The sequence below is a fragment of the Etheostoma spectabile genome, chromosome 7, assembly GCF_008692095.1.
Source record: "Etheostoma spectabile isolate EspeVRDwgs_2016 chromosome 7, UIUC_Espe_1.0, whole genome shotgun sequence".
Lineage (NCBI taxonomy): Eukaryota > Metazoa > Chordata > Actinopteri > Perciformes > Percidae > Etheostoma > Etheostoma spectabile.
Genome location: NC_045739.1, coordinates 21,660,430 through 21,671,203, shown reverse-complemented (window position 1 = coordinate 21,671,203; position 10,774 = coordinate 21,660,430). Strand labels below are relative to the sequence as shown.

Below are 10,774 nucleotides of genomic sequence, written 5' to 3'. Positions count from 1 at the left end.
GTGTGTGTGTGTGTGTGTGTGTGTGTGTGTGTGTGTGTGTGTGTGTGTGTGGAAAGAGCAGAGTGCCGGGTTGGCTGTAGACTTTCAAATTAAATTTGGACAGGTAGGGTCAAAGTGCATCTCTCTAATTGGGCTGTTACATATGGAGCAGATGGCAATGATATTAATGAGACTATGGTAGAGCAAGTGAGTGTGTATGTGTGTGTGTGTGTGTGAGGACGCGAGACAGTGAGAGAGACAAAGGGAGGGGTGGTGTGAGGAGGATGAGGTTTAGGTGAGGAGAGATCAGAGGGAAAGTCTGGCGTGAGGGCCCCATGCAGACAGTGTCCATCTCCTGATAGTGACCTATAACCTTCCAACCAAGCGTTTAGGCACCATGGTTGTCTCAGCTCCAAGCTCTCTGTTGCTTACATGCTCATCTGCATAATGTCCGCTAAAGCATGCCCTTGAATCTCCTTACAAAACTGACTTTCCGCTGATATCTCCAGTATCCAACAGGTTATTATCTCATAATCGATGTAGGAGGTTGGTCTGAGTGCATTACCACATATTATCCGTGCTGGGCTTAGATCACTGCTACCACTGCAGGTGTCCTACTGCTCTGACACTACTCTGCTTTGGTATGACAGCACAGGTTCAGGGTTTTCCCCAACATTAAGAGGCTTAGGCCTACCACCCAAGCTGTTTTGGGCACCACCTAAGCCAAATGAAAGTAACTAAATTACTTTTCTTAAATCTAATGATTATAGTTGGTCCCCTGTGGACTTCTTTAGCAAGTTTTGTCTGTGTAATTTGCGTGTAATTTATTTTTTATTATTTGCTCCAGCTTTTCCAACATTTTAGACACACATGGTATTAAATGGTACAAAATTGTTTTTTTTAATGAAAAAGGTGATATTTTCCTGAGCGGGGAACCCTAATGCTCCAACATGAATCATAAGATAACTATAACCTTACAGTAGATGTTGGCTGCCAGTCTGCCACTGTTAGCCCTCTCAACCGTGTATAATGAGTTGTTGCATTACGCTTCAGTGACCATATAAAAGTATCCAATAAAGTTAAACTACCTTGCATACAATGTAATTGAATTCCCAGTGAACCTTAATGCATTGAACCCTTAATGAACTCAAATTCGGAAACTCTCTAAACATGCATATGCCGGTCCAACAAATGTTTGGGAAAACAGTGTGTGTGATACGTAGTAGAAATAATTGTGGATATAAGAATTCCCCTATTGATAATGTAAAATAAATCATTGTTACACTGCTATTGTTCAGATGTAAAAGCAATACAAAGTATGTAGCTGCTGAAAAACAAGAGTTATGACCGTAAAAAGCTTAATAATTAAATCTACAAATGCACTCATATTAGAGCTGCAATGATTAGTCCATTAATTGCAACTAGTTTGATAATTGATTAATCGTGTCACTCATTTTTCAAGCAGAAATGATATCCTCTGGTTCCAGCTTCTCAACTGTGAGGATGCAACGCTTGTAATTGCCATATATTATAGTAAACTGAATTTTTGGGGGGGGTTTTGAACTGTAGGTCAAATAAAACAAGTCATGATAAAAATAAGGAAATGACATTGCATACATTGACATTTACTATTGTTTTCTGACATTGTAACAAAGTAATTATTCAAGAAAACAATTTGTAGATTCATCAAATATGAAAATTTGTTGATTTCATATGTTGAAAAAGATTTTTTTTTTTTTAAATTACATGTTCTAAGCATGTACATGTTGATTAGTAAGTATGTACATTTTGTGTCAACACAATTCTCCCGTGTGTCTTCTGACACGGTCCTAAATATTCTGGTGCTGAGCCGAGTGAGACAGTGCTCCAAAAAAAAATAGTTGATGACCTAATCTTCTCTTTTGGTCGATGATCATTATGAAAGAAACACCAATTTTTCTTATAAAAACATATTTTTCCACACAGCTTGATTATACTACTGCGACGTATAGTAAAACGTACTTCATTTAAGATGGATGTCAATATCCTGCAGCCAGTGAATTGGGTTTAAGTGAGCCTACATCACTAAAACAAAAGACATGCCATATCCCAACTGGTGTATACAGACAGACACACAAAAAGATGTGGGAGGAACATGACCTGCTGATGATCCCAAACGGACTGCTGGCTATCATGTGGGACTCTGACCTTTCCTGTAACAATATTGGTATTTTAGCTGATAAATGGTTGGATCTAATAATTAGTGTAGGAGGCGGATGGAAGGGGAGCTCCATGCAAAGTAGAGCTGGGCACATAACATAACATACATCCTCTGCTCTTCCTAGCAGCACAATGGAAGCCCGATACAGTCTCTACTGGCTCCTGGCCAAACAAGCAAAGTGTAGTTTCCTCAAGCCCACATATTCCAACTTCCTACAAACATACGTTCAGCAAACTCTTTAGCCATTATTCGTAGTAAAAGAAACAGAAAGAGGCTGTTGGAGCAAATAAAGACACAAGGCAGCAGTGTTTACAATGGCCACATGGTCCCATGCTACCAGCACGTGGCTGGGGTTTTAATTACCCAGCACTAATGTAAACACCACACAGCTCCTAAAGGAATACCAACGACTCGAAGTGTTGCACCTGAATGCAACATTTGTAATGACAATCGTTCAAATATTAACCATAGCAAACGGAAGGCTGTGTTATGTTTATTACGGTGGAATCTGAACCGTGACATAAACAGATAACCAGTGTATGTTAGCGATATATATACACACACACTATACTGCCTTAGTAGGCTGCTTGTCCTGTATGGTTTGTGTGAGCCCCATCTGTGTTTCGATGTAAATCTCCAGATTAAAAATAAATTCACATTTCGATCGCCGTCTCTGAATATGAAGACTATAGGCCTATTATTATGATATGAAGACTAAGAGGTCTTACCAGCTGTACTAGATAAAGTGAAGTTATCCTCGGTTCGTTTTTTCTCTTTGAAATGTCCCGAATCTGTCTGTCCAAAAGCTGTCAAAATCCAAGAATGTATGGTAGTCACTTTGTGTGCGGGTGTGTGGTGTGCTTGCACGTCTTCCCCTCCACATTGCAGGCCCAGCCCTCCTCTATTACGTAATAGGACGCCTTCAGAGATGTCTGAATATCTGGATCACGATCATATCTAGAATAATCGTTTCTGGCTTTTAAACGTAGGACTAATTCATTACACATACTATTATAAAACTCCATCTAGTGATAAAACTGAAGACTACAGTTTAGCGTTTCCTGATCCAGGTACACTATAATCTAACAAACATTATTAAGAACATTTGTAGAACCCGATGTAAATAAGATTTCATTTTTCGAGGTTGTGTACATTGTGCCGGATGTATGTCTGTATCTACCTCTTTGTTCACTTTCTTTTCTCTTTTTAAAAATCTGTGACAGAGCTTTTTTTTTATTATTAACAAAACTATAAACGACACATCTGATGCACGTCACGTTTTAGCCGTAGTCACTGCAGTAGAATTGAACATTGTGCCCTTTTCTTTATTCAACAAAACTAGTATTTCCAATCAAAGGAACACTTGAGAAATAGAATGTGCAAACGGATAAACGGGTTTAGCATGAGCCCCTGAAGGCAGCACAGGCCATTCCAGTCTCCTGTCATAAACACTGGGCTATAGACCTTTAATCACAACGCATCAAAATGCCACTTTGCGACACCACCCTCTGTTCCAGCTCTAAACAGACTTCACCCCAACGGCAATCTTTACTAAACTAAGCAAAGCATTACAGAAACACACAACTCCGCCTAAATACAGAAGATACTATATAGGCTGCTACTGAACACGTAGCTAGGCTACTGAAGATGGCTGTCACTGTAGCTATACAGTCTTGGTGTAGTCGCACATTCGTATACCGTTCACCTATAAATGTGTTTTACAGTGGCAAAATCATTAACTACAGTTTGCAAGTTTACTTTGCATCAAACAGAATTAGATTTGACAGGAAAAGCTACGAAGAAGCCAAATTATGGCCATACGTTTTCTTCCAAATCTGTCGACCTCCTTCCTCTAGCTGAGTAACGTTAACTGGATTCAGAGGAGAAACATCCACCTTTTTTACCAGCCTCTCTCATAAATTTCGACTACACAACGACCACAGTCTTTAGAATTACATACAGAAACTCTTACTTGTAGGGTGGTCTCCATAAAAATCATGTCTGGTGGCTCACAATCCAGACCCCAGCAGGAGCAATAGTATCCGTCATTGCTAGCTCGTCTGGCTAAAACGCCGGAGACGGAGATCTCCTAGCCAGCTACTGGCTACCACAGATCCGCCCACAATATAGCCACGTCCTTTACGTAACTTCACTTTGCCATGCCACTTCAGTCCAGCCAAGAAGCTATAGTTGACAGCTTCATCCAGCGTGAAGAAGTAGCAACAAATGCATTAGTTAAGAGTAAATGTAACGTTGGTCCTATCCCCGGAGTGTTATTTACCAGTGACTTGGCGACTTAGAGGAGAGCTAACGTTAGCTAGACCGGCTAGCAGCACGGAAGTCCCAGCTAGCGCTAACTAGTTAGAAGCGAGCTAGGTTATGTTTTTTGGGGCGTCTGACCCCAACGTGAATTATGTACATAAATAGTTGAGTACAACTGTCACAGTCCTCATTGTCTGCCTATCTAGTGAGTGGTTTAAGGATTAATAAAATGGCGTTTTTCTTTACGTGTCTCCATGTAGCAGCTGTTAGGCAGATTTTCACTTCACATGCGATGCCCCAAAACAAAGGATGTGAGAGGTCTCCATAGTAACCTTTGTTACCCCAAAATGTAGCGCGCTTCCGGCCGACTACTTAGTTTGAGCACAGTGTCACCCAGTGGACATCTTTATAGGAACACGGGAAATCTCTTCCACATTTCCCACTCTCACAACGAAATGAACCAACATCTTAATGTCTTATTTTAGACACAAATATAAGGGTCAGTAAGGGAGACGTATGTCTCAGCTCAGGTTAAAGCCTGGGTTAAAACTGGCTTTACTGGCCTTGAGCAAATCCTATTTCGTCCCGTCATAGAAGGAAAAAGCACAGGTGTAACTAGTACGGTAATAGTAATGCCGGCTCCATTCGGTTTGGTAGTCACAGTAAGCAATACAAGCGAGTAGTACATTACCACAGCCGGGTAACTGGAAAACCTGCATAGCAGCAACAGGGGCGTGGCACAAAATTCTGGGCCCTGGGCCCCTTCCCACATCCACAGCTATTCATTATAGCATCTTTTTGTGCCCCACATGAGGGCCCTGAGTACTCTGTCCCCCCCCCCCTTCAACCACCTGTGTTTGACAAGTCAAGATATTCCCTGTGAGAAAGCTCTTAAAAACTGAATCAATAGTCACTAGTGGATCAGAATTCAGGTTTATTGATTACGTCACCAAATGTTTGGAAGATTACATCACAATATTATGTATAGAACCGTATAGCACTTTCATTTCTATGTATCTTACATTGAAAACTTTACAGTCTGCTTTTTTTCATTTACTGTATATATATATATATTTATATATATTTATATATTCCCTAGTTTCAGGGAAGAAAAGTAGACATCCATAGTTGCGAGGGAAGGAATGCTTCTCAAAAATATTTAAATGCACTTTAAATAATTACATACATCCTTTAAAAAAAAACTGCAAAGGATCCAGGATCCACAGATTCCAGTATCTCTGTAGATAAGAGTTTTGGTTTCGCTCTGTTTCTGAAGCTTTCTGTGGTTCAACTCTGCTGTTGAATGTGACATAACCAGAGCCTGTCTACGGAGAGCCTGTTCACTCCCTATTAAGCCCCACTGTAACAACCTGGAAGTTTTCGAGAGTGGAAGTTCTCCCTTAGACATTCTCTGACAACACTGATGGGCGGTCCAACCATCCAGAGAGCAAGTTGAAACACTGGGTGGTGTCACTACATGAGCAAACTGTGGCAACAGATGTGCAAAAGAAGGTGGGGAATGGACAACCACTGTGTCACCTTTTAGGGCCAATTGATGGATTAATGGTAGTAGTTTTTTTTTTTTTGTAATTCTACAGCCAAAAGGAATTGACTCTGTTTTAAGTCCTTTAGTGTAAGGCTTACTGGGTCAACACACAAAGGAATGCATGACAGAGGGACGTAGTCTTTTAACCAACCTTTCATTGTAAACCAGCAATCAGTGTGAAAAAATAATCATTAAACAAATTAAAGCAAGTGGGCAAAATAAATAAGTTAAATCTCACTGACAAGGAATTATAAAGATGACAAAACGGTTGTGTCATAGAAAACAGAGACTTCTCAAACCAAGCCGCATTAGATCTTCAACAGTGTTGTAAGAGATGCAGATTGTTTTCACCTGCAGCTGGGAGTGTCAGTCTCTTTACCAACGGCAACAGCCCGCTACCAGATAACACATAACAGGGAACACACACATTAAAGTGACAAACAATGCTTCGAGATGGGAATCGATACACGAGGCTTCAGAAATTACAAAATATTTTGACTAGATCCCCAAACTCAAAATAAGTGCGAGGCCGAGGGTGTCATTGTTTTCTAACAGGCACAGTTGGCCAAGAGATTTTCGCAAAAGCCGCAAAATGTAAGGTTCATCGAATTCAACGGTAGTTTTCATCTGCTTTCAGTATGTAGACATACTTCTTTTGTTAAGTATTAAAAAAACAGAAAACCAAACCATCAAAATCAGACACAATATCAATAAATTATTTGTTTACAGTTCTTTTCTTGTCGTTGAGAGTCAGGGGGATGATGAATGACAACAGTCAGCAGAGAGTGCTGGTCACAGTGCTGTTCATCCCCGAGACAAAGAAGGGAGGAAGGACAGGGTAAAGACTTTTCTACAAGCAGAGTGCAGTAGAAAACCCTTTAATACAGACTCCTGAACTGAGACGGAAAAGCTACAGTCTTTGTCATCTTCCTCCTGACATTGCGGTCCCTCTGTAATCTCTTTCAGTCCAAAAGAGGGGGGGGAAGTCACTTTTTTTTTGTCCACCTGTGATCAACTCGACAATGTCCGCCATCATCTCCATTTTGTCACCCGAAGCCTGCACCCACCCGTTCTAGGATGTGGGAGTCCGGGCAGGCGTCCCCTCGGGGGCAGCGATGTTGAAGACGGAGCCGATGCGCAGGAAGAAGCGCCTGAGGACCGCCCGCAGCTCGGGGATCAGGTCAAACTGCATCATTTCACACAGGTGGGGGTAGTAGCAGGAAGCATGGGGCTTGAACTGGAAACAGAAGGAGAAAATATAAGCACCACGATTCAACCCAGTGACACACCGGACGTGCTTTAATCCTTGCTAACAAAATGTAACCAGTGAATATGGAATATACACAACTGTGAAAGGAAGGGCGTTTGCTCTGCGTTGTGTGGGCGCTGCTGGAAGTTCACAGCAGGGCATTAAATTAATGTGTGTTAGGACATTTCTGTCATCACTTATGCATGTTTTTGTTGCTTTTAAGGGCGATTTCAATGAATTACAAATTTGCATTCAGGCAAATACACATAATTTGTACAACTACGATATCTTTTAACAACTTTCCAAAAATTCACAGCAGGCCTTGCACAAGAGACTGGTGCCGGGTCAGTCCACCTAAACAATGTTGTTATCATTTTTATTGATGTAGTTACGGTTGCATTTTTGCATTTTTTTGTTCTAAAGCTTGCTCCTTTGCGCCAACATATCCTACTGCCTTAAGAAGCATGTTGGCTTTTCTCACTAAAAACTTGGATAGTTTTGCATTAAAATGCCCTGGAAAGAAACCCTGAGTCATGGGCTCCCATGATTCATCAGTGAATCATGCACTCAGAGTGCATGAGTCATGATGTGCATGAGGTGACAGCTTATAAGAGGACTTTTAAATCACAAAGTGTTGTGTGTTGTGTGTGTTCCTGCCTTGTCATCGGGCAGCCGTAGCGTCCTGGTGAGCAGCAGCATCAGCAGGCTGTTCCAGGCCTCTCTGTGGCTCTCTGAAGTCAGGCTGATGAAGTAGGCCAGAGCTTCACTACACACCCTGAGAGAAACCACCCAACACACACATGGAACATTAGGACCAACACAACACTGATCTATCTCACTGAATAGCCAGAAGCGGTTGGTTTGTACCAGAGCTACTACAGCACAATGTTTATTGTTATGTTTTAATATTATAGAATAGCAGGCCAAAGCTCCACATCCTGATATAAAGCACCAAAACCAGTTTTTATTTAATGATTAACACCACACATACGCATTTGTGATGTAATACATGAGTCAACTGCTCCAGTGCAGCTGCTCGGTGAAAAACACAAGGTGATTTGTAAGAGGCTCTAGCATGCCAATATATTCTACAACATACACACACAGTGTACAGTTCATAAATATATAATGAAGTATGAGCCATGTGTCAAAACAGCTCACTCAACACAGAACAAACAACAGTGCGACACTTTATCATGTGACACAGTTGGAGCCTATTGATCTACGGTTTAATGTTTAACCAGGCAATAACAAACTATTAGCACTCTGGAGTTGTGAAGAATAACTATGTTTTTGTTTTTCCTACAACGCATTCTCTGTCTGTTAGATTGGTTAATTAATACCTTTTTAATGGATGTGTCTTAGGGCTGTGCAACTAATCATATTTGAATTTCAAGGGAAATTTCACAGTTCAAGGTGTTTTCACAGTTGATTTTTTAAGCTCAATAATTGCAACATCTTTCAGAAAGTCAATGAGTGATCATGTTAAATAATCGTGATTTCATTATTAACCTAAATAATTGTGATTATAATTTACTCCTCAATCGAGCAGCCCTAATGTGTCTGTTGCTATTGTAAATTTGTCTTTGTCGTCAACAAATCCCCCAAAAAGACCAAAAGCATTGTTGTACTCACAGTAGCAGGCGTGTCTGGATGTCAGGCCATGAGTCCTGCAGCTGAAGGTCAGAGTACATCCTGAATAAGATTCTCAGGCTGCAGGCAAGACTGCTGGTCTCCTGCTTCAACAAGTTGGGCTTGGATTTCCCTTTAAAGCCTGAGGGCAAAGGAGAGACAATGATTGGTTAAAAAAACAAACAAAACAACAACAGTCCTTAAGACATAACACCCCTGGTGTGATTCTGGCCTTTGTTGCATGACCAACCTCTCCCTCCCCTCATTCCCTTTCTCTACTCTACCAAATAAAAAACAATACAACAAACAATAATTTTGGGGTGGCCTTGAGGTTTAAGGCAGTGGCAAAGAACCACAATGTCCCTGGTACGAGTCTGGCTAGGGACCTTTGTAGGATGTCATTTTCTCTGTCTCCCCTTATAAAATACTCATCTCTCCACTGTCAGAAGAAAATGCCCCAAGAATGCCAAAAACAACAACAAAAGAAAATGGGCTGAATGTGTGTAGGGATCTAGAAAAGGATCTTTTAAGATATTGTCAGTGTGACTGCCTAACCTGAATACTCAAACAGCCCAAAGAAAAGATTCTCTCAGCAGAGTGGTCACCTGACAGTTGAAAGTCTTCAGGTTCAATAATCCAGGCAACAACACAGCATCCTGCTGAGCGTTTCTTATAAAGACTTTGAAGTTGTACTAAATAAAAATTTTAGATTACTTTGTAAGAGTAGTAACCTTAGAATTAGGATTACTTGTTAAGCTTAATTAAATACCTTTTAAGGTGGTGAGGTTATTTATATTAGATTATGAGATATTGTAAGGCTGTTTGACAACAGACAATACAGAGGATGAAATTGAGAGAACTAATGAATGAACAAGAAGGAATGCAACTCATCATGACGGTCTCATAACTTTGACACATTTGTAAAACATTCTACTCTATGTCACATAGGACAAGTGCAAAAAATAGGAACACGATTGTGTGAACTGAGCTATCATAGGAGGACTTTTTACTTTCCATTTACCTGCCCTCCAGAGTGCTGTCCTCTGTTCGTTGTTGGAGTTGAAGTCCTTGGCGAAGGTGTGCGACTCCAGCAGACAGTCCAGCAGCTTGAAGAGGTGTGCAGAGGTCATGTGTCTGTACATACCTTGATCTGAACCCGCCTCGCCTGCCTCAGCCTCCGACTCTTCCAGAGCATCTCGCTGACGGGAGGACAGAATTTCACAACTTTAACTAAGCATGTGCTACAAATTAAGATTACATAGGGCGTTTTTGCTCGCTGCTTTGCGTTGTTGAGTGCCACACTTTTTGCCGAAGCACCATGAACGCCTTGGCTTAAAAAAATTCATCCTAGAGCACAAAAAAAACATCCAACGTCATTAACTTCACAGAAAAAGAAGGGTTGGCTGAGGACTGGTGATTCGATGGTCTCCTTGCAAGAATATAACAAAAAGATCCAACTGGTCTGATCACTTGCATACACATCCTTATGGGGGAATTGAACCAGCAAACCTCCGGTTCCCGACTAAACTCCCTACTGACTGAGCCACCCTAAGTTTAAGAGTGATATTTAAGCTTTGTTCCTCTATTTCCACACTTGAATGTGAAAAAGAATGTGATCACAAATTAAAGCAATGTTGGGATAAAATGTATCTATAGAGTAGCTGTAATAACTTACCTGTGCAGCAGCCATGTTCTCAGCATCCTCCTTCTTGCTGGTTGAGGGGTAAAACACAATGTTGTCTATGGTCTGGATTAGTTCAAGCTGTACTACGCATTTAATCAGCAGCCCTGCAAACAGCTTCTGGTCTGAAACTCCTGTAGAACAGAAAAATACAACTGGTGTGGAGGATCTGTAGGGATTTTTCACCTTAAAGTTAAAATAAAGTGTGTGTGTGTGTGTGTGTGT

At 41.0% G+C, this 10,774-nt stretch overlaps 2 protein-coding genes and 1 long non-coding RNA gene across 5 annotated transcripts in view; 1 reads left to right on the top strand and 2 right to left on the bottom strand.

Annotated features, from left to right (window-relative positions):
• Positions 1–215, top strand: part of LOC116692621 (uncharacterized) — a 23,878-nt gene extending 23,663 nt beyond the window's left edge. Inside the window, exon 3 of the long non-coding RNA XR_004332741.1 lies at positions 192–215. This is a non-coding gene — a long non-coding RNA (uncharacterized LOC116692621). The remainder of the gene's footprint in view (positions 1–191) is intronic.
• Positions 1–4,407, bottom strand: part of bcl2l1 (BCL2 like 1) — a 28,393-nt gene extending 23,986 nt beyond the window's left edge. The window contains exon 1 of the mRNA XM_032521058.1: positions 4,152–4,407. The gene's annotated coding sequence lies outside the window, so the exon portion shown is untranslated. The remainder of the gene's footprint in view (positions 1–4,151) is intronic.
• Positions 4,408–6,280: 1,873 nt separating this feature from the next.
• arfgef2 (ADP-ribosylation factor guanine nucleotide-exchange factor 2 (brefeldin A-inhibited)) overlaps positions 6,281–10,774 on the bottom strand; it is a 26,717-nt gene continuing 22,223 nt past the window's right edge. For 2 of the 3 annotated variants that reach the window (XM_032521046.1, XM_032521048.1), the window contains exons 35-39: positions 10,544–10,683; positions 9,890–10,067; positions 8,872–9,010; positions 7,894–8,011; positions 7,060–7,224 (exon numbers count right to left, since the gene is read on the bottom strand). In XM_032521046.1, the coding sequence (XP_032376937.1) occupies positions 7,060–7,224; positions 7,894–8,011; positions 8,872–9,010; positions 9,890–10,067; positions 10,544–10,683 (740 nt within the window). Of the gene's footprint in view, positions 7,225–7,893; positions 8,012–8,871; positions 9,011–9,889; positions 10,068–10,543; positions 10,684–10,774 lie in introns of all 3 variants that reach the window. The other variant, XM_032521045.1, reaches the window with a different exon arrangement.